The sequence below is a fragment of the Podarcis cretensis genome, assembly GCF_951804945.1.
Source record: "Podarcis cretensis genome assembly, chromosome: 8".
Lineage (NCBI taxonomy): Eukaryota > Metazoa > Chordata > Lepidosauria > Squamata > Lacertidae > Podarcis > Podarcis cretensis.
This window is the reverse complement of record NC_137177.1, coordinates 49,954,256-49,977,368: the sequence shown is the minus strand read 5'-3', so window position 1 is coordinate 49,977,368 and position 23,113 is coordinate 49,954,256. Positions and strand designations below refer to the sequence as shown.

Below are 23,113 nucleotides of genomic sequence, written 5' to 3'. Positions count from 1 at the left end.
AGAGCCATTCTGGCTCTGGTTGTGCGCTAAAGAGTTGGAGGAAGTGGTCACACCTCCCCCACCTTCGCTTCCAAATGCCAAGAGCAGCAGCCTGTGTGCCAGGCCTGCAATGGCTCCCTTGGTGCCAGGTTAGCTTGGGGGCCTCTTTGGTTTCCCTGGTTGGAGCAGGAGACAAGTCAGCTAGGGAAGGCGGTGGCGGCGGCCTGGGACTGCTGCAAAATGTGGCTTTCCCGTCTGAGCATTCGAAGAACATAAGCAGAGCCCTGCAGCTCGACCAGACCCAAGGGGGCCCCATCTAGCCCAGCCTGCTGTTCTGACAGTGGCCTGCCAGGTGCCCATCCTGGAAAGCCCAATGGCACTCCTGCATATAAGAACACTACTCCCCCCAGCCTCTTCTGGGCACACACTTTCAAAACCCGAACAGGAAAAACGTTGAAGTCCAAGCAGCCTACATGAGCCCTCCTGCAACCGAGCCCCTTGGGGTCCTTTCTCCACTCTTCTGAGTGCATGCAAACCTTTGCAGGCCCTTGAACAGTGGTGGCAGGAGCTGCTCTGCCTCCCCACTTGGGCTGCGAAAATGTGTGCCACTTCTCCACTGCTGAAGTGGAATAGATGGGGATATTCGTCTAGCTGCTGAGTTGTATGACAGACACAAATTGTATGACAGACGCACAGCAAGGAGAATTTAACCCCTTTTGGTCAGCCCTGGTTTTCCAGGCCTGCCTAGGGCTGTCCTTCTTTGCCTGTCCACAGGATGTTACCCTTGCTCCCTTTCAAGCGAGAGCATTAGGAACAGGGGGTCAAAAACCTCCACCTGCAAGCAGGGAAACAGGCAGGAGTCAGGCCAAATTCTCAACTGGGTCATCCTACAGTGGGGGGATTGGGGGAAGCACACAGACCAGAGGGTGATGAGAGCTGTGGGGCCCCCACCTGTGGCTCTTTAACACAGCAACTACCTTTGCCATGTACACGTTTGGGAACCCCCCACCCCACCCCACCCAGCACCCAGGAGAAGCCACATCAGGCTCCCAAAGCACAGAGGGACACATGAAGCCCACAAGCAGCTGCGGATTGTTTATTGCACATGAAATTGGCGTCACTGAGGCAGGAAGATGCAGTACAAAACTAACCAGGATCCCCATCAAAAGCTATTGCAATTCTTTGTATCCACAGACATTTATATACACATTTTTATACACATTTTATATACACACTTACAAACAAACGAACACACGCACACACACACAGTCCAGCTCTCATATGCAGACATACACCTTGCTGTGGAGGCTTGAGGCATCCCCACCCTCCGCCATGTAGCCATAGGACACACACGCAGATGTATGCCACTCCCACTCTTGCATCTGGTCCCTGTTCTCAGGGTGTGCCAGCCACACATACTCCAATCAGAGGATTTTTTTTAAAAAAACAACCATCCAGAAATAAAGACAGGGGATTCTTCGGGTTCGCCCCCTGCCCCTTCTTCCTGCCTTTTAGTGCAAAAAAGTTCAGAGTTCTGCACTTGGGATAACCTGTTTTGTAGACATTCAAGGTAAAGGCTTCCCCCTACAATCTTGCAGCTCACTGGGCACCAATGTTTCCAGAAAAAGAAGATGCCCCACTTCCAACAAGACTCGGAACAGCTCAGATCAGGAGACTCAGGTTCTCCATGCTTGGCTGAAGCCTGGTTTGGCCTCCCCTGCAATCTGGCCAAAGGCCATCCTCTCTCTTCCTAAGGGCTCTTTGTCTATAGCCTTTAGGGTTGAGTGGGGTACCCATTTGCTGCTTTGAACAGCCCAGATCCTGCTCCATGACACAGCTGGGGACTGCCTGGGGCCCTGCCCTGTCTTCTGCTTCATGGGTTTGGGGAGGAGAGGAGCCTGGGATGTGGGCCAAATCCTGCCCACTGCTCTCAGCAGAAAACCAGCATGGTTGCAGGGCACAGAAGCCTCACCTACCAGCACAGGGAGTGGGGAAAGGCCTCAGGAAAGAGGAGGTGGGTTTAGGAAAGTTGTAGGGAATCCTGCCTCTAGATCCCACCCATCTCTACCGATCCCCAGCGGCTATCTGGAGCAGGGGCTCGCAACACACTCCAGTGTCCTTGGCAAGGGGGGAATTCTCAAAAGTGCTCTTTTTTCCTGTGCAGAATGCCTTGACATAATGTTCAGGATGTCCTGGTGGGTTGGTACCAGTGGGGGGTGGGTCTGGATTGCTTTAAAAGGCAGCTACGACAAAAGCCCATGAGGCCCATAGGTGGGGCAGAATGGCTGCATAGCTCAGAAACTGGTACAAGGAATCCACAGGGAAGGAGGTGGATACCACTTGCAGCCACTGCTCTGCTGGAAAGCAACTGAATATTTTTTTTTGGGGGGGGGGAAGGGGGCAGAGAAGGGGAGCACCTTCTGCAGCCTCTAGTTCTCCAACCACAAGATCTAGGCCTGGGCAATCCCTCTTCCACAAAGCCACCTCCTTCCACCTTCCTTCCTTCCTGGAGATTTGGCTCCATTTCCAGGTATTCAGGATGGCTTCCCAGGAGGATCTCTTTGGAGTCACTCTTGCCCAAAGCCCTCTGTCTCCTCAATGGCGTAAAGGAGCTTCTCCTTCAGCTGCTCATAGCTCTTGTAGGGAGGCAGGTCCAGGCGGTTGAAGCTGCAAAAGGAAGACAGCGCAGCCAATCAGCAGGGGGAAAGGAAAGGAAGTGGCCTGCCACCCACCCAAAGCATGGGCAGGAAGGGCCAAAGCAGACGAACTCACCATGTGTGGCTACGGGGAAGCCAGGTCTCCTTGCCAACCTTATCAATGCAGAACTTCTGGGGCCCATTGCTGCCTGTCAGAAAAGAAGCACAACATCAGAAACCCACAAAAAGTACCCATGGGGTGTGACAAGAACACACAGTTGCACTTCAAATGCAAACTGGCTTGCAAACCATCTTGGCAACCCCACTCCACCTCTAAGACTAGAGCTGAGAAGTAGATTGAGCTGAGTTCCTTCACCACAAGCAAAGGCAACCAAACAGGCTCAAAACAACTTCCACGTGCCCCCATAGCCCTGCTCCAAGCCTGACAGACAGAACCACACAACCCTCCCCCCCCCCCCACCATGAAGTTCTCCCACAGCCACTCAGCAACTGGGACGGCAACATCCCCTGCTTCCCCCTCCCTAGGCAGCCAAATGCACAAATACCAATAAGCTCAGCAAATCCTCCGACTGGCAACCGACAAGTCCCCGTCACAAACTGCAGAAGCCGGATTCTCTTCTCGTTGTCCATCTCCTTGACCACCTGCAGCCAACATGGGTAGGGGATGTCAGACCAGGCTCCCACCTTCCCAAAAATATTTCAGGCTCTCCGTGACATGGATTTGCCCAAAGCAACACTGACTGTGTTAATAACAATGACAGCTAAGTGTGGGGAGAGACATCTGGTTGGAAGTCAGATCCTCAGAACTAAAAGGTCCTGCAAACAGGTCCTGCGTCACGGTGACTTACTGATGAGGCAAATGCACTCTGCGTATGATCAGAGGCACGTGTCAGTACTCTGCCACATCCAAGGGTCTGTCCAGGGCAAAGCTTCCTTTCCCCCTGTCCATATGGGGGACCCCTTGGCCAGGAGCTCTTCCTTGGGGAGGCTCACCTGCCAGAACCACTGGATCTGCTTGCTGTTCTTGGTGTAGTGCCGATAGATGGTGTTCTTCTGCCAGTCACTCATGTCAATCTCTTGCATGCCACACAGCATCAGCTAGAAGGGAGGAGAAGGTGAGAGGAGGCCCAGCTCGGGTCACTGGGAGAGTCCAGAGGCAAGACCCACCAAGGCAAGGCTTCTATCGTTTTGAGAGTGCGGCTGCGGAACTTGGGCATCTTGCAAACTGGAAGCTAAACTTGACCTGCCTACTTGACACATTGGACTAAAATATGTGTTTTTTTACAAGATTTACTTCCTGGTTAGTCAGAGGGCGAGGGGAGATTCAATTAGAACTTTTTTAAAAAATTCAAATTGAGTAAATACCAAAGTCCCTCTGAAATGTTCCTTTCTCTCAATAATTGTTCCACTGACAGTCATTTAACAGTCAGAGGTCTCGTATTCACAAGTAGTGGCAGCCTTATTGAGGGGCTGCAGGAACATAAGATGGTAGATGACCATGTAGTTGGCTCATTGGAAGCCAGACAGTAGATCACTCAACTGCCGTGACCTCTGCACAGCCTGACAATGTACGAAGGCAGAGCCCAGGGCAGGAGGACAGGCCCCTCTAGGTAGGAGAGGAGGCCCCCACGCTTCCAACATAACAGCTCACCTCTAGCTCCTTCTCATCAAAGTACCGCAGCCATTCCAGAGGTGCCACCTCATTGAAGCCGTCCAGAAAGGCCTTGGTCTGCTCCTCCACACCCCGAGTGAACCGCCAATCTGTCAGCAACCTGCAAGGATAGACAGACCAGCCACTCAGCACTCCTTGGGCACCTAAAGACCTGCAACTGATTGACCTGGCCCTGGCTTGATCCAAACCTCAGCTACATGATTTTGGGAGGACCCTATTTCCTGCATTTCATGGATTAATGAACACACACACACCACAATTGAGTATCCCAAATGCCTTATCATCTGTATCGCATTCATTCTCAGAATCAGCCAGTGAAGTTGGTCCACAACGTTCCCATTTTACAGATGGGGAACTGAGCACCAAATGCCCAAGGTGAACATAACAGCAGAGTGCAGAGCTTAATTTCGTGGCCTACCACACTGCCTGGTCAGCAGCCCAGCAAAGAGGCAATTCGTGGAGCCAAATGGCATGCAAAATGAAAGAGCCTCTGGCCAAACTGCTTCTCGAAGCACCTCTAAGCCTCAGGAAAGTGAGGACCAGGAACTCACATGATGTACTCGTCCTTGTTCTCCTCAGTGACCCGGATGCTCTCTCCACCCTCCTTCAGTTCATGGGTGGTCACCTTGCCCAGAATCTCCATGTCCTGAATGAAGTAGAGTTCCAAGCCGCACTCCTCTAGGTTGTTCTCTCTGCAAAGGGTGGGAGAGAGAAGCAGCAGCTGAATCTTCACTAGGAGGACAGTTGGGGCTCTCAGTAGCTGCCACCGAAACCTACAAGAATCATGCTCTGGGGGCTAAAGATCACAGGCCAAGTGGCTGCTGTAGATGGCAGGATATCCCGAGTCCCAGGCATGCATGGCGTCCCTAGTTGGGAAGGACAAAACTGCCCCTGCAGTCTCAGTAGCTTAATTCCGCCCCCCAGAAGATATCACAAGACTGGCTCTCAGCATCGCCAGCCCTAATTTGGTTTGCAAACCACAATTCCTTGGCGCTATGCCACAAGCAGCCCCCACCAGTTTCAACCTCCCTCTTCTGCTCATTATAACAGCACCATTCAGATCAAGGTCTCTTCTCTAGGGGACTATTTTGCTTTGCCCCTTTGCTCTGTCTTGTTTGTCACCCTCCCTCTTTACACCGGGGTGGGACCTATTTCAGCTGGAGGGTCACTTCCCCTTGTGGGGAACCTCCCAGAGAGGTCTGGAGGGCTACATTTGGCCCCTGGGCTGGCAGACTGCCCCTCCTGCTTTTAGACTGCAACCCTCAGCCTTCAGGCTTTGGGGCACATGAAACACAGAAGATGAGAGCAACTAAATGCTGCACACTTGGGCAAGGTGCCAAGCAACAGCAATAGGAGGGGCGGGGGCTGTAATGCTGGGTGCTATGAGATCACCACAGGTTAAAAGTGGCTGTGCAAGCCATCAGTGGATTTGGGGCAGCAGCTCCATGGGACACAGGCTCAGGAGGAAATGGGGGGGGGGGCAAGCAGCACCCTTGCTAGCACTGACTTGATCCAGACGATGGAGTTGTAGAACTCGGGGTCGATGGACTCCAGGTCCTTGAGGGTCGGCCGCTTGTTCAGCATGCGCTTGTAGAAGGGCAGTGTGAAGCCCGTGTCAATGAACTTGCCATGGTACAAAGCCTGCAGCACAAGAAGACACACACCCACCCCAAAAAAAGTACGTTAGAGCAAGCTTAGCACCAAACTGCAGAGGAAAAGCAAAAATACAACACATCCCCCCCACACACACACATCAAAGGGGCAGCTGATCCCATCAACTCTCTTCTTGCATTCCCCCAGACACACACCTCCACTGCACACTAGGCTCCAAGGTTATTCATTTTTAAAAATTTAAGGTGCCAATATACCAGAAACATTTAGCCCCGTGTTCATTTGGAATCCAAGCCCCACAGAAATCCCAGCCGACAACACGACAAAAATCACAGAAAGTAGCATAGTGGTTGTGTGTGTATGGACTCCATTTCTAGTCTTTAAAACACAACTCATTTCAATGCCCAGAGAATTGGGTGCCTCACCCTGATGCCTAAAAGGCAACAAAATGGGTGCTAGGCATGGTTCTCTAGGGAGGTCACCGAGAAGAAAGCTCTCTCTTCCTTTGCCAACAATAAGGACCCACAAGTGGCAGAGCCCTTGCTTGGCATGCAGAATGTTCCTGATTCAATCCCTAATGGCATCTCCGGGCAGGGCTGGGAAGGACCTTTGCCTGAAATCCAGGAAAGCCGCTACCGGCCCGTGTATGACAATACTCAGCTAGATGACCCAAGGAAGGGTCCTTATGTTTCTGGTGGCACTTGGCAGTACCTGCGCCTGAAGCAACAAAGAGCTTTGAAGGCTGAAAGCCGCAGGGACTGTTAGCTCCCCCCACCCACACTTTGCTTTCCAGCGGGTACCCAAATGTCCCCCTCTGGGGAGCTGAGGCAGCCAGCCTGCTCCCCAAACAGCTCTGGAGCAACGTTTGTTTAATCAAAACTCCGCGGCCACAGAACGGTCTTCTGGGAGCCAAGAATAACGCAGACGCTTTTGCGCGTCTGGAAAAGACCAGCCTGGTGGTGAGTAATAGTCTAGGGTTTGGAGGGGAAGGGGGAGCCAGGAGGGGAAACCATTGGGAAAAGTTCTTCCTGCTCTTTCAAGGGCCAAAGGAGGGCAAGCCCACCCAGGGATCAGGCCCCGAGACTCGGTCTAGGGGCAGTGCCTGCCCTCTAGAGCACTTGGGGGGTGGGTTAATTCCCAAGCAGACCCTTTCTTTGGGTGTGGGCAGCTGCGTTTTCCTCCTGTAGAATTCTCAGGCCAGGCCAAAGGCCCAAGTTCTCCTCCCCCTCTGCTAGGAGGATCAAGGGAGGGGGGAAAAGTTACACTCCTTTCTCTGCTAAGAAACAAAAATACAGAACTCTGGAAAAAACAAGGGAAGAAAGTGTTCCATGACACACTCTTGTCACAAAGAGGCCACCTGATCTGATCCATTTTTCCTGGCTGCTTCCTTTCTGCTCAACGAAGTCAGAACAGGAGACTTTACGTGCCATTTCGGAACTCAATGGATACAAAGCCGTCCTTGGCCACAGAATTAAATTTAGTTTTGAAGAACGCAAATATTTTGATTCCCACTCTGCAAAACTCCCTTTCTTTTTTTATTCCAGGGGAAAAAATGATTTCTCTTTCCTGTGTACACCTTTTCCCAGCAAAACTGTTGGAGGGGGGGAAATGTGTCCTTGTTGCCAAAGGAACCAAGCCAACGGGCAACAGGGTTGCCTTGGCAACAGACACCCCCCCCCACCCCAAATTAAGCAGAGTTCATAGCTGCTTTTGGCCACTTAGTGCCGTGACACCATCATGTCCTTCCCCACGTGATCCACGAATGGCCAGAATACAGTGGAGAAATAGCAGCATAGCCAGAAGCAAAATGCTGCCAGAGCACTGGTTGGCCAGGTGAGGTGGGTGGAACTGGACAGGATGAACATTGCAAAGCAGCCACTAATGGCAATGGGTGCTACTGGGAGAGGAGGGGGGTGCCCCCCTTTCACCTCAGAGATTGTTAAGAGCAAACACTTGATGCATCGCTCCTGAGGATTTCACAGTAGCCTCTCCTGAAAGCCACAAGTACTATAGCTCAGTATCAAATCCCAGAGATGTAGTAGCTGTGTTAGCCTCCTGAAGAAAAACAGCAGCTTTCCCCGACCTGGTGCCCTTCATCAGCCACAGCCAATGGTTAGGGGTGGTGGGATCTGCCATTTGAAACATCTGGAGGGCACCAGGCTGGGCTGGGCAATACTAGATCAAACCGTGGCCTGATTTGACCTAAAGCAGCTTCATAGGAACACAGGAAGCTGCTTTATTCCAAGACAAACCATTGGCCCACCTAAGCAAAGTACTGTCTCCACTGACTGACAGCGGCTCTCCAGGTTTTCAGGCAGGAGTCTTTCCCAGCCCACCTGGAGATGCCAAGGATTGAACCTGGGGCCTCCTGCATACAAAGCAGACACAGTGCCGCTGAGCTATGGCCCTTGCTGTGCAATGACCTGCACTTCTTGGTTGGAAACCTGAGTTTAGAGAAAAAGTTGCCTACACTGTGAGCAAGCACCCACGAAATGCAAGTGGCGAAGCTTGTGCAAATGCTACGGAAAGCCAATGATTTTGCAGTCAAGGTGAAGGGCAGAACTCCCGAGGTAGTGAGAGGCAGCAGAAGCCCCAGCCAGCCCCACGCCGCCCCTGCACAAAAGCCCTCAGAGGCAGAGGCGGCCTTGGCCCCACCCGCACCCCCCAGATGCTAGTACAGGAGATGCTCACCATGGCGATGAACCTGCCAATGAAGCGGAAGTAGGTGAGGTGGTCGGGGTTGATGGACGAGGCAGGGTTGATCTGCAGGCAATAGTTGTTCTTGCCAGCGTATTCAAACAAGCAGTACATGGGGTTGAGCACCTCGTGGGACAGAAGGAAGAACCATTCGCTGTTGGGGTGGAGGGGGGGGGAGAGAAGGATGGCTGATGAGAGCCAGCCCAGCCTAGCCTAGCCACTCAGGCCCAACCATTGTCACCCGTCCTGGGCAAGGGTGGGCGGGGGCCTGCGCACACACGCTCCTTTGGCAGCCACAATCACTGCTCTCTCTTGGCTATCTCCCTCCTTTGGTGCAGAGAGCCCCCGCATCCTGTCCGTGGTTCTACCCTGTGGTAGAACAGCATGACGTAACCTACCATAGGGTAAAACCACTGGCAGGACACAGGGAGATGCGTCAGAAGCTCCTGCAGGGCGGGAGTGGCTGCCGTCTGGAGCTGAAGTGGCAGCCCGTCTGGAACACGCTGGACTCGAAGCTCTGCAGAGGAGGCCACCAGGAGGCCTCTCAAGTCTCAGGCTGCACAGCCAGCCAACCAAGGGACCCTCTCATGCTCTCTGCAGAAGGCCAGGCCCTGTTGATCCCACCCCGATGTCCTGCTGCTTCAGCAGTTTTCCCAGGGGGGGATAAATCCCGAAGGACCAGGGAGGGTGGAAATTTGAAGCTCCCACCCCACCCCACTGTGCTGTGCCGACTCACCGGGCAATTCCACCGTAGTCCAAACCCTCCTCCCCACGCATGATGATGTACAGTCGACGCCGCAGATCGTAAGGCTTCATGTTCATGATCTGAGCAGAGAGAAGTGAGGTTGGCAGGTGCAGTGGGGAGAGGACAAGGGTGCTCTGCCCAAGGGATGACCAGCCTCCCCTCCCCTCCCCTCCCTCTGACCCAGGCTTCACATCACCTGCTGGAAGGAATCTTCGAAGAGTGTTTGCCGAGAGACACTGATCTTGACATGGCTGGGCAGCGCGTTGGACTGTGAAGGAGATAGAGGTTATGAGAGGCCCAACAACCCACATTTGGTCCCTGCATCCTGCCTAGGTTCGGGCATGCTCGTCCCCACCCACTGCCCGCCACTGGGAGCCACAGATTTTCTGGGAATCTCACAGTTTCTCCTCCTGCCCTGCTGGGAACATGGTGAATGAGCAACTCACGTGGCAAAGGAAGCGGAACTGGTGGAACTTCCATCGAAAGCTTCGGTCGTATGCTCCGGGTGACCCACCTTGCTTACTCCTGCAACAGTAAACATGGCCTTAGTGGGGCCCTGGCCACATTCACATTTATTGGCTCTTGAGACTGACTGGTTTCCTTCTCTCCCACAGTTTAAGTTTGTGTGAACATTCCAGATTCCTTCCAAGAATACAGAGTGGATATCCTACAATCTTCAGCACTGTATCTGGAAGGTCCTAAAAGCTCCCACAATGCACTGCACCACCCCTCAAAGCCTGGCTGGCAAACAAGGCTCAGATGGCCAAAAATCCCTCCTCGCAAGGAATCCTCCATCTGGGAAGAAACCCACAGGCACCTGGAGGCTATGCTAGGCAGTGCCGAGAGGGCAGAGCGCCACGCCAGAGGGACTTACCCTGACTCAAACCCGGGACGGGGGTCTTTGAAGGTGGTAGTGCGGGTGTTGTGGTCCACAAAGTAACGCACCCGCTCGTTTGTATACTTCATCTCCCAGCCAGGTGGCAGCGCTGGCTCCTGGATCATTCTGAGCAGAGTAAGAAGTTCAATGGCAACACACACCTTGGCCTGATCTCTTTCCCCTGCCCAGACCCACCAACTGCAGCAGGAGGCAGCGGCAGCTTCTGCTCCTGGCGGCCTCAACCCAGCTCACAAAATGCTTCACCCATGCCCAGTATGCTAGCCCCAGTTCAGTCTTGGGCAGGAACCAGGAGCAGGCAGAGACAGTCTTGCTGGGCACAGTCATTCTGCCTGCTCACCAGGCTTGGAACTCAGGGCACATGCCCAAGGGCCTGAGAAGGAGCCTCCTCTGCCTGGTCCCAGGAGGAACATTCCTTCAGCCGCTGGGAATGATGCAACTCAGGTCCATCTGTGGGGCCTGGTGGACAGCTTGAGACCCCTTGCAGGCTTCCTATGCCCCTCTGCAGGCTGAAGAGACCTCACAGTTGCCCCAAGGCTACTAGACAGGAGTCCCGGAGTGCAAACCAGCAAAAGGAAGCCAAGCCTACCCCTGGGTGCGGGGGTCCTCCCATTGTGTGGTGCGGGTGTTGTGGTTCACGTAGTAGATTCGCCTGTTGTCCTGTCTTTTTTCTGGAAGGAGAAGGAAAGAATGGAGAGGTAATGTTAGTTTCCCTCTCTCTGGCCAGGATGGATTGGGGCCCAGCAGGGAAATCTAATGGGGAATCCAGAACCAGCAGACACACAGCAGCCAGGCTCAGATGGGATGAGCCTGACATGCCAGGGTCTTCCAACATGCTCCCTGTCACAGCAGAGAATAGTGCCTCCAAGTCTTGCATGGAAGAGGCCCAAGACACGCCAGCCTCTTCCCACAAGGAATCCATCTTTCCCCCACCTGGCACCCCTCCAGCTGGAGGTACCCTCTACTCCGCTGGCTAGGGCTGATGGGAGCTGGAGTCTCAAACATCTGGAAGGTCTCAGGTTGGGGACCACTTCTCCTCCTCCTCTAGGGGAACACAACTTGCATGCCAGTCAGCACCCCCTTGGCTCAGGCACAGCTCATCTCCCAGCCTCAGAGGCCTAGCTTTAGGTGCCCATTTCCCAGAGAGGGAGCTGGCGCCTATGAATGAGGGTCTGTGATAACCTCCTTCCTCTGCAAACTCACAAGCAGGACAGCCTCTCTCTCACCCTTCCCTGCTCACTCAAGCTCACCTCTACACCACTACAACACTTTCTCATTCCCCCCGTTTCAGCTCTGAAGCCCTTGATGGTTCTACGACAGCAAGCAACCTAATGCCAGGCCTGCAAAAGGTGTGTGGGGTGTGTGTGCACTGAGCCCTGAACTGCCCCCAAACAGCTGGTCCTTCCTCTGACCTGGCAGCCCCAGCAGGGCTGTCCTGGAGACTCCACTCAGCTACTTGGGTAGGGAGCCTGGCCTGTGTGTGCAGGATCAGCCAAGGGCAAAGCAGATTTGTTGACTCCTAGGGAGAGAGTCTGCTCCCACCCCCCACCCCCATCACCACCCTGAGAGAGCAAGAAGAACCCACAGCCGTGGTAGCCTGTGCTCTTGAGGATCCAAACAGCAAGAAGGTGCATCACCACTGCCCCTTCCCTGCTTAACCCCAGGGCCGTCCTCTCTGTCTTTCCCTGCCCAGGATGAGGGGCAAAGGGTCACATAAAACCTTTCAGGTCCTCATGATGATCTGGCAGATGGCCAGCAGGTGTCTGGCTACAGGGAACTCTGACAGCTGTGTCTGTCCATCCTCTTCAACCTCCCCTGACCACCACAAGGGCACTAGGTCTGCAAGACTGCCAAGAGCCAAACCTTGACATCTGTCTCTCTCTCAGACACTGGGACCCAGTTTCAGTGAGGCTGGATGCTCAGCCCTCTGTAGTAGTAGCAGCAGCAGCAGCAGCTGACAACCTCTCCTCCGTCTCCAGCAAAGGGAAGTTGCTGTTGATGCTCAGGCAAAGATCCCAGCAGCCCACAGTGGCATCGCTGGCCCAAGCCGCAATGATTTCTCTCGAGACTGCAAAGGGTCCCCCTGGTGAGAGCTGTCCCTTTCCAGGCATCCAAGAGCATCTCTCCTCAAGTCCATCCAGTCCTGTTTCTCAGCTCCTGAATCCTTGCAAGCAGTCCCTGCCTCTCCTGGGGCTGCTCTTGCCAAGGTCCTGAGTCCCAAATTGGGTGGGGTGGAGAACTGACCAAACACACACTAAGTTTCAAAAAGGAGCTCTCAATTCCGGATGTTTGGACTTCCAGACCCCACTCCCCCAACCCGCTGGACAGTCCAGTGGCCTCCCACAACATTTCTGCTAGGCCTTTTACAAGAGCACAACACACACACAGTCCAGTGTCAGCAACACAGATCCCATCTGGCCCCTGCAGCCCCTCTGGGCTTCTTCTGAATTTCCTCGCAAAGGTAGGGGGCAGGGGGAGGGAAAGAATGACTGTTGACATCCCTTGGTTTCGTTCTAATTGTCCCAGGGTCCAACAGGAGGCAGCATCCTCTCCCCATGCACACACACTTCCCTCCTTCCCCAGGTGTTAGGAGCAGATCAGTGAGCCCTGACTCCTTTGGCACATCCCAAGCTCCACAGTGGCTCTACATCCCAAGAATCACTTCTACCTGCTTCTCAAAGCGTCTCCACCATGGACAAGCTCTCTCCATCCCCTGTGCTGCCTAGCATCACCTCCCCTTCTCCCCCAGGTACAGCAGGGACAAGGCAGGCTCCAAGGGGAGCCCAGCAGAAGCTCCCACCCCCCCTCCAAATAAGAGAAAGAGAAACAAATGAAGCCAGGGTTGGAAATGCACCACCGGCAGCAGAAGCATTGCTGGACTTGGGAGATAGTTTTGCCATGATATCAGGATTTGAACTCAGAGCCCAGGCAGGTCTCGCTGGCCGAGTAACACAAACTATTTGTGCCTGCCTGCCCTCAGCATTAAGGAAGAGAAGTTCACCCACCCCACCTACACCAAAGGCAGATGCAGTACAAGCAGCAGGAAGGGCAGCCCCAAGCCCAAGAAGCCAGGCAGTACTTACCCCAGCCAGGAGGAAGGGGGCCCAGCGGGTCATTGTCAGACGGGGCACCCGACGACTGGAGGGGGCAAAACAAACACCACGGGGGTTAGCAGAGAGAGTGCTGGAAGGCAGGATGGGGTCCAGCCGTTTTGCCCTCCACCCTGCCTTCTCTTCCCACCGCCCGCCAAGGCTGGCTAAAAAAACAACAGCACACACGTCCCAACCAACTGTGGGAACAGCAAATGCCTGAATGTGTGTGGCTTGGGGCAGAGGACAGGAGCGAAGGAGCTGCAAAAGCCCAGGTGGCAGGCAGGCAAGGGAGGGAGGCAAGAAAGCAGCTGCTGCTGCCCCTGTGCTGGCTGAGGCGACTGAGAGCCCCACCACAGTCCCACCTCCAACCTCCTCCAAGAACCACACACAACCAGGGGGTGGGGGGGAATATTGCAGGCCTTTCCAATGAAATCATTCCCACAAGCCCTGTCCACGCCCAGAGCTTCCTGGCTGGGCCTGCGGGCTGCTTGCCTCCTCCTCCTCCTCCTCCTCCCTCTCCTCCCTCCCTGCCTGCCCTGCCTCCCTCACAGAGGACCGTGAAACCCAACGGCCGGGCGCGAGATGCTCACGGACTGAGGGAACATTCATGCCGCACAGACAGGCGTTTCCCCCACAGCCCCCCACAGGTCCAGGCCCCATACAAAGCACCTTTATCCAACTCCAGGCAGGCTGGGCTGGGGGACCCATTTCAAGCCTGCTGGGCAAGCTGGGGAGGGGGAGACAGTTCCTCAGCAGCGCGCTGTTTAGATTAGGCCCCCTCCCTCACGCGTCTCTGGAGAAAGCCAGGCCAGACAGAACTCCTGGGACCTGGAGGCTCACGTCAAAAGACTTTTCGCTCAGAGTCCCATTCCTGTCACATCCCTCAAAAAGCTGGGGTCACCTTCCTGGGAACAGCAACTCCATTACTGGCCAGCAAAGTCACTACAAGGCCAACAATGGTGCCCTCTGAACACCTTTCCACGTGGAGGGAGCTGCTCTGGTGTGGCAAAGAGCAGTTTTCTCCACACTGTAATGTGTGGTCGGCTGTGGGGTGGCTGTAGAGGCAGAGAATAAGCCATCGGCCCAACAGAAGGGAATAACAACAAGATGCAGGCCTCTATTTTGACCACCACGGTGCTGCCAGGGTCTTGTGCCTCCTGCGTTGTGGAGTGGGGATCAGGTTCCCAAGCCAAGGAAGGCCAGCAGGCTCTCACAACAAGTCCTGACCCTGCAGTGCATCCAGACTGGGGTCCGCATGATATATTCTTGGAGAGTCCTGCCCATCACCATCTAATGCAAGAGTGGCAGGAGGGGAGCCTGACTGACATCTTCCTTCAGGACAGCCAGCAGTACTGGCAATCAAAAAAGGGAGCTTCACACCAGATCTGTTCACAGGACTAGGGAAACACAGTCTCTCCTTACCCCAATTCCCTGAATTTCAACCAGACATTTCTAGTCGCTCATGCCTAAATGAAAACCGGCCACTTTCCACCCTCCAAGCCACAGGCACCACATTCACAAGGCCTCCTTAAGGGCACATTAGACACAGAATAGTGGTGTTCTTACAGGGCCATTGGGCAGAGGGATTGTGCAGGGCCCCACGAGCTCAGGAGCTGTGCCTGCTTCTGGCCTCACTAAGGGGCAGGGGGGTCCTGTGAGTAGCAGCCAGGAGGGGAACCTCAGGGCCTTCTCTTTCAGTTTCATGTTGTTTTACTCTTGGCTGCTCCTTTTTCAATATATACTGTTTCATTGTCTTTTATTACTTGCTGTAAGCTGCCCTGGGATCTCTGTTACAGGGCTGCCTATGGGTAGTGACAATGAAACAAACAATATTAGTAATGGAATCAGGCTCTCAGAGCCCTCAAGGGAAGGCTCCAGAGCAACACTAGACTGCGGCAGGGGCAGGACAGAGGCAGCCAGCAGGCAATGGCTACCAAAGCCACAAAAGGAAGGGTCCTGTCTGCAAGCTAACCAAGTCCCCTTGCAGCTCTTCCTCTGGGTCTCTTCTGCTGTAGATACCAGCAGGTATCAGTAGGCATTTTTGATGCAGCTCCTCCTGGTACCCAGTTCTCCTGGGCTATTTCTCTGCAGCCTAGAGCATTGCTCTCGCAGCCTAGCAAAGGGACTGGTGGCTGTGGGAAGGCGGCAGAGCCGCTCTGTGCAGTTTGGCTGGCTGGGGCTGGGAATACCCTCACCTGGTAGAGAAATCTTTGGCTGAATTGCTGCATGGCTCCTTGAAGCTGGTTGCGCTGGCTCTGCCACTGCTCATAGTTGCGCACGTACTCGGCGGTGGGGCGCTGCCACGTGGTCGTGCGAGTGTTGTGGTCCACATAGTAGTACCTGCCACGGGGATCCACTCGTTTCTCCCAGCTGCAGGGGCGAAAGAAGAGCCTAATCTTTCTGTTTGTCTCTTTCTGTCTTGCACACACAAACACATACGTGGCAGATGAATCCTCTTCTACCATCATGGGAACTTCTTTTGCCAAGGAGCGTTTCTGGGCCAGAGGTGGCTTTTGGGGTTGGATGAAGAATTTTCCCTTCTTCAGGCACCCCAGATGTTCTTCCATAATTCTGTCAGTATCCAAGCAATTAACCCTCTTCAACCCACACACCCCTTTAGGGTAACAGATTTGGGAGGTGGAGTTTGGCCTTCTTTGGCCAGAGCTGCACTCCCCTTACAGGATTAGGTTTGAAGGATATGGGGGGGGCATGTCCTATTAAATCCAGCCCCGTCCTTAGAACCCCGAGCAATTTTCACAGCTTGAAGCACCTTTCACCAGTGATAGCTACAGCGCCAGCTTGATGCCCCTCTTGGAAAGAGAGTGAGCTGGGCTCAGGTACCGCACTGTTTGGCTATGTGCCCTTGAAGAAGACTCAGAAACTTTGACTAGTAAAGAACAAGGCAACAGCGACCAGGTATATGGAAGACACCTGGCCAGTCTTAAAAGCATCTGCACTGGGCACAGCTCAAGGTGTTAGTTCTTACCTTCAAAGCCCTAAACAGCTTAGGGTCCTGTGCCCAGTGCAGATGCTTTTCCAAGCTCCCCCATCTTCTGAAGCAAAGTTGGTAGGTGAGGAAGGAAAGGGCCGTCCAAGCAGTGGAATGCTCTCCCCAAGGAGCCTTGCCTGCTAGACACTCTTTCCAGTGCCAAGTGGACCTTTAAGCTGATTGAAATGTGTTCCAAAGCTGGTGTTTTGTAGGCGTGCTTTTCACGACTATTCCACTACTGCTATTTTAATTAATTAATGCTGTTATTTGCATTTTTTAAAGAGCAAGTAGCTCTAAAAGCCTTTGGACCAAAGAGCAAAATGTGCACTTTTGTAATGAAAACAATCAAGCAGGTTGTCCTTGTACCAGCTGTCTTTGCGAGCCCTGGGCAGCTGAACACTGAGCCTGCCGTAGAATTATGGCCTTGGAGATATACGGTATAAAGTGTGTGTATGCGTATATATAAGTTATCACATATGTTAGGATCTTGTGAAGAGCATCTGCTTCCCACAGCACACCCAGCCACCCTCCTTGGAGTATCTCCAGACCAGATCCTGCAAAGCATGCTCATGTCAGAGCACCTACCCTGGTGGAAGAGGGCGCTCCCAGGTGGTGGTCTTTGTGTTGTGGTCTACGTAATACACTCTCCCATTTGGCAGCTCTCGTTGCTCCCACCTGAAGGACAGAAAGAAAGAGAGGAGACACAGAGTGAGAAGGGGACGGAGGGCCCATTTTGTAAACCAGGGCAACCCTTGTTGCTATTACTTATTTCTAGCATTTTCCAGAGCATGAAGAACTTTGTGACGCTCACTTTGTCTATGACTCCAACAGCCCTGTAAAGTAGGCACAGTGGCTTACTCAAGCTGCCCTATGAGCAAAGGCACAGGACCCCCTCCTATGCACCCAGTGGCTCCAACTGTATAGCAATACTCCAGCCAGATCCAAGGGTGCGTGTCAAGGTTTGGGGGCCCCAACAACTTCTGCAGGACCTACAGCTTCCAAAAGGCATCAGCAGGCACACATAACAGCCCATCTTTGTTTTGCTTTGGCCAATCACAGCAAGATTAAGGAGCAATCCCTGATTGGACAACACTTTCACCAAGAACAGTCTGCCATTTAAACAACAACTCATAAGGGCTAGAAACTTTATTTTTAAAAAAAAACAAAACAGGATATATGAGACGATGTTACTGTGGAGATGCAGAATGCACCTCTTAAATATCCCCAGCCAAACTCCAGGAGGCTCTGCAGAGGATCATAAATGGCCACCAATCTGCAAGAAGGAATGCCTTCCACTCCAGAGGGCAGGGCACTGCCATGCCATAAAGCCAAGACGTGGCTCAGGAAGGTGGCTGCCCAGGCAATCAGCTCGCCATCCTCCCGGGCTACCTCTGCTCTGAATGGAGACGAGGCTTGCTGGTAGCAAAACAGCAGTACTGAGGTCACCTTGCCGTCCAAGCGAGACGCCCTGCCTTACGTAAAGAACCACAGCCCGCGCCTGCTGCAAGGGAGCATAATGCACCTCTTTGTATGCACGAGACGAGGCGCGAACTGGTGTACACGCCGCCGTGTTAATGAGAGCCGCTGTCCCCGACGCAGGAGCAACGCTGATAGGAACCAGATGCAGGTCGGGGAGGGGCGGGGGGAGAGGAGGTGTCTGTTCTGCCGTCAGCCCAGAGGAAGAGGGAGTGAGCAAGAGAGCCTGTGTGGGACAGCAGGATGCCCCTTCCCCACAAGGACCCCAGCTTTGCACAGCAGCACCCCTTCTGGTCCTCCTCACTGAGGGCCATGTCGTGGGTCTCCCAGGAACATGAACACCCCACCCCCACCCGCATATGGAACAGTTTAGTCCCATGGCTTTCCACAGCCTCCTGCACTCCCCGCTCCAGCTGTATGTATGTGAGAGGCTTTTGTGCTTGCCACGTTGAGTGCAGATGTTGAGGGAGAGCAGCATAAAGGCAGTCTACAGCACCCCCACCCCTCTGATGGGCTACCTCCCGGCAAGCCTGTTTATGCCCATGCAAATGGAGTGGCCTGAAGCAGGCGCCCGACGCAGCCAAGCAAAACACTGCCGGGCTGCCAACAGGAGGAGCTGGAAGCGGCCTGCATGCGCGCGCATTCACACCAGGGCTTGGAAGGGCCTGTGGACTTGCCACACCAGAGGCCCTGAGATCCCTCAGCCACAGAAGCAGGGGAAACTTGGCTTGTACACAGCGCAGTCCCCACCCAACACCCACACAAGCTTCTCACTATATAGCAGGCAACCGTCAGCACCAGGATCCTTAAAGGAAGGGTGTCTCGGCCATAGGCTGTGGGATGCGCCCTCCATTTCAGGAGCATCTCTGCATAAAGGCATCAGGTGCCCCCCTTGCCTCCTGGACCCCAGACACACCGCAGTACGTGAGCAGGAAGGGAGGAGAGCTCCAGCAGGAAGAAAGAGCCTTTTGAGACGCCCTGGACTTTTCCAGCTGTCTGCAAACAGGAAGTGGCTGAGGCCTGAAAACAGTAGCGCTCACACGCCCGGCATAAAGGCGCTCTGAGCTGCTGGCCCCCCAATTACCTGCAAGTGATGCAAACACACACATGAGACTCTGAACCAAGAGGCCAGAAGGAAAACAGATGGCTCCCTTCATCGGAAATGCAGGAGTCAGGAGGTGGTGTTTGGGCATTGGAAGGCTCAACAGAAATAGCCACATTGCAGGACCAGAAAGGATGGAAGGAAGGAGAACAGGTGCAGCTGAGGAGCCACAACTGTCGAGTTCACAACTGAATCGTAACCCTGGTAATCCAGAGACTGCTCCCAGATCAGGCATCCTCAGAGCTGGACCTCAGTCACAGCCAGTCCCCTTCCTCCCTAGAACTCCAGGTCTTGCAAAAATACTGTAACATTCCTCTAAGGATGATAATACTTAGCATTCGTATTTCTTAAATGCAGAAGGGGATTCACAGACATGATCACAGGAATCACTGCAACTGTCTTGTGAGGTAGGCCTGGGGCCCCATCCTGCTTAGAAAGAGAGAACTTTGGAAGAGACAAGAGAGCAGGAGTTCCCGCAAGGATAAACTCTACTCCCAGCGAACAGCCTCTAATTCAGAAACATACTTTTTAAAGGTTTCAACTCCCTGGTGACCCATCCCAACCTCCCCCTAGTTGGCTAAGGCTATGGGCATTCATGCTGTAGCCAAGGTGCCCAAACAGAGAGCAGGACACCACTTACCCAGAGGGCAGCACCTCCAGAGTCTGTGCTGCTGGCTGAGAAGGCTGGGCCTCTGAGCTGGGGGCAGATTCCCCTGCCCTTGGAGAGTCATGAGCTGTGCCAGAGCTGGAGGTCGCACCTGACATAGCCTCAGGTGGCACAGCCTGTTCATCTTCAGGGACATCGAGGGTGGAACTGGCAGGTTCACCATTCACTGAAAGAGAGGGGAGCAATTATGGCAGAGTTGAGGGGATGCTGATGCCTCCTAAGAACATAGCAGGAGCCATCAGGCCAAGGGCCCATCTAGTCCAGCATCCTGTTCTCTCAGTGGCCAACCAAATGCCTGTGGGAAGCCTGCAAGCAGGACCTGAGCAAAAGAGCACTCTGCCCTCCTGCAGTTTCCAGCTGCCTCTGACAGTGAAGGCAGAACATAGCCACTTGGGCTAGTAGCCAGCTGTAACCCTGCCCTGAATTTGTCTAATCCTCTTTTGAAGCCATCCAAGTTGGTGGCCACCACTGCCTATAGGGGAAGCAAGTTCCATAGCTTAACTGCCTGCTGTGTGAAGAAGTCCTTCTTTCTGTCTGTTCTGAATATTCCACCATCCAGCTTCATTAGGTAGCCTCATGTTCTTGTGTTGAGAGGGAGAAAAACCTTTCTCTACCCAATGTCTCCATGCCATGTGCAGTTTTAGAAACTCCTTTTGCATCACCTTCTACTCATTTTGTCTCTAAACTAAGCAGCCCCAAATGCTGCAACCTTTCCTCACAGAGGAGTTCCTCCATCCCCTTGATCATTCTGGCTGCCCCTTTCCCAACCGTCTCCAGCTCTACAATATCCTTTCAGAGGTGAAGCGTCCAGAAGTATACACAGCATTCCAAATGCAGTTGCATCATAGATTTTGATAACAGCATGGGCCGTTTTAGTATCAATTCCAGCTACCACGCACTGGGCCAACATCTTCATCAAGCTCTCCACTAGGACCCCAAGGTCTCATTCCCTGTCCATTGCCATCACCCTGAAAAGGGCCCAGAGTTTCCCAATGGCAACCTCTGTCTGTAGAGCATAGCCGGTCAAGTAAAACTGGGGAAGTGACATGGGAAGATAATCTTTCATCTACAGGTAGCACCTCAAAGTTATATCAATGCACGTGGGAGAGCACAAGTGAGGTGGCACACAGGGCTGGCCTTACAGCTTCAGAGGAGAGACCATCACCTCCTCCTTCTCCTCTCTCTCCACTCTCACCTGTGCCATTCACTGTGCCACTCTGGGTCTTGCCTGCTGGCTGCTGCTGGGCTCTGGGACTGGGGCTTTGCTCCCTGTTGGCCGTGCTCTGCCTGGCCACTCCAGCCACATGTCTGTGTGCCCTGCAGAAGAAACAGTCGAGAGGTGAGGGGAGTGTCTCCTGAGTTTCCACAGATCATTATATTCTTTGTAGGCAGGAGGGTGGAAGGCTGATGGCTGGGCCTGTTCTCCATGACATTGCATACCTCGTCCTGCACAAGAATAGCACAGATCAGTCATGCAAACCGAGTCCATGGACATGTAGTTGCAAGATCATGGCGATTATGGTTACATAATTGTCACAACTGCAAGTGGAATGGAGGGAAGAGGGTAAGCAAACATTACAGGGACCTGACACACGCCCCCCCCCCCCCCCGGTTTTTGCGGTTTCATCAGGTTTCTGTCAACAGACATAAGGACTAGAAACATGCCAGGAGAAAAACAGAAGACAAGAGGAGTTTGCGCTGGTTTGAGACATTCCGCATCTCTGCACACAGCAGGAGTGTGTGGAAGTCATACTATGTTATCCTCACAACAAACCTGTGAGGTAGGTGAGGCTGAAAAAGAGAATGACTGGCCCAAGTTTGTAAGAATGTAAGAACGCTTACATTTCTAAGACTGTAAGTAGAACCCTGCTGGATGAGGCCAATGACCCATCTAGTACGGCATCCTGTTCTAACAGCGGCCAACCAGATGCCTGTTATGGGAAGTCTGCAAGCTGGATCCAAGTACAACAGCCACACTCGGCCCACCTGCAATTCCTAGCAACTAGTATTCGGCAGAGGTGGGTCGTTCTGGGGGCTCCACGGCTGGGTGGGAATCTGAGCCTGGGTCTCTCCAATCCTAGCCTGACATCCTCTAGCTGCTATAATACTACCTCCACCTCAGCTGGAAACTCTCCATGTGTCTGTTTTCATAGTGCTCTTATACAATGTTCAAAATGTGGAGAGCAAGTTTATTGGACCTGCGTTAAGCTTCCATGGGCTTGTCTGAATTTTCTTTTCCTTTTTAAAGAAATATATTAAGGGTTAGGAGAACAACGCAAAACCAGGACAAAATCCTGGACAGTTTCATATTAGTGCGCGCAGAGCGAGGTGGTAAGGTTTTTGGCACAGGACTTGCGCAGACATCACTAGGAATGGCTCACCCACCCCACCCTCTGGGGATAAACAACCTCTGGACCTCCAGGGGTGTTTTTTAGAAACCCAAATTGCCCATTTCCGCTGTGTTGCGCAGGTCGTGTAGGCCCAAATTAGCCGTCCTGCCAAGGCTGTCTTCCTACGGGGCTCCTAACTTGGCATCATCTTTTAATAGACGTGTGGAAATAAACCAGAGGAGGTCACATGGCAGAGCTCATGGGGAACAGCAGCTGCTTAAAATAGGAGCCTGGAAAAGGGGGCAGGCAGCACCAGTGCAAGGAACAGGCTGGGGACAGCAGGCGATGGGGCAGTTTCCCCATAAGTAGAGTGAATGTAGGGGGCAGGGAGAAGGCTGATCCTGGGTAGAGAGCGGAGGCACGACCTGTAATAGGCCCTAATCCCCACTTCCAACACACATGCAGAGAAAGCTCCAGAGATTCTGGCTTGGGGTCCAGAGAGTCAGGCTGTTTCAAAGTCAAGGAGGCGAGATCACAATAAGGGCACTGCAGCAGCTGGATCAGGTCAAACAGGGCCCATCTACTCCAGCATCCTGTTTCCACAGTGGCCAACCAGAACCAAGGGATCCCCAGGATATGCTGGCTGATCAAGACACTGTCTAAGCATCTCCCTCCTGCCGGTTTCTCTCCAAGTGCAGTTTGGGGTGGGGTAGGAGCAAAGGGCATAAGGGGGAAAGGAAACCAGCACCAAGCTGACCTTGGGAGGAATGAGCAACCCCACTGGGAGAAGGACTCAGGGAAGTAGCAAGGGGAAGGGGGCACAATGGGGAAGGAGACACCAAGGACAGCAGAGAGCAAGGAGAAGGTCCCCTGTCCCCCCGCCCAAGGAGAAGCAGGAAAAAGACAGCGGAGGAGGGGCAGCCCATGAGGGGACCCAGCAGTGAGAGGGCCCATCTCTGTTGTGCAAATACAGGGAAGCACTTTGCAAACAGGCATGAGTGATCAATCCTGGTCACAGGGTGGTGTTGCCAGCCCTCCTCAGCCAGGGAACAGCTAGGCGGGCAAAGCAAGGCTGAGAAATTCCTCTGATCTGTGCAAAAGGTGGTGGTGGTGGTAGAATGGGAGGGAGGACCACCAGCCACAAGTGTTTGTTTCTGAAAACGGAGCCCAAGGTCCCCCCTCCCATCCCCTTTTCCCCTTT

General features: G+C 53.5%; 1 protein-coding gene across 1 annotated transcript in view; it reads right to left on the bottom strand.

Moving 5' to 3' along the window:
* Window positions 1–1,061: 1,061 nt before the first annotated feature.
* Window positions 1,062–23,113, bottom strand: part of WWP2 (WW domain containing E3 ubiquitin protein ligase 2) — a 37,723-nt gene continuing 15,671 nt past the window's right edge. Inside the window, 18 exon segments of the mRNA XM_079988548.1 lie at window positions 1,062–2,646; window positions 2,752–2,824; window positions 3,182–3,278; window positions 3,630–3,734; window positions 4,288–4,408; window positions 4,860–5,000; window positions 5,816–5,949; window positions 8,611–8,770; window positions 9,353–9,441; window positions 9,558–9,629; window positions 9,808–9,886; window positions 10,236–10,364; window positions 10,846–10,927; window positions 13,340–13,394; window positions 15,544–15,718; window positions 16,923–17,012; window positions 19,556–19,748; window positions 20,778–20,899. Coding sequence (XP_079844674.1) covers window positions 2,547–2,646; window positions 2,752–2,824; window positions 3,182–3,278; window positions 3,630–3,734; window positions 4,288–4,408; window positions 4,860–5,000; window positions 5,816–5,949; window positions 8,611–8,770; window positions 9,353–9,441; window positions 9,558–9,629; window positions 9,808–9,886; window positions 10,236–10,364; window positions 10,846–10,927; window positions 13,340–13,394; window positions 15,544–15,718; window positions 16,923–17,012; window positions 19,556–19,748; window positions 20,778–20,899 — 2,017 coding nt within the window. The 3' untranslated portion in view covers window positions 1,062–2,546.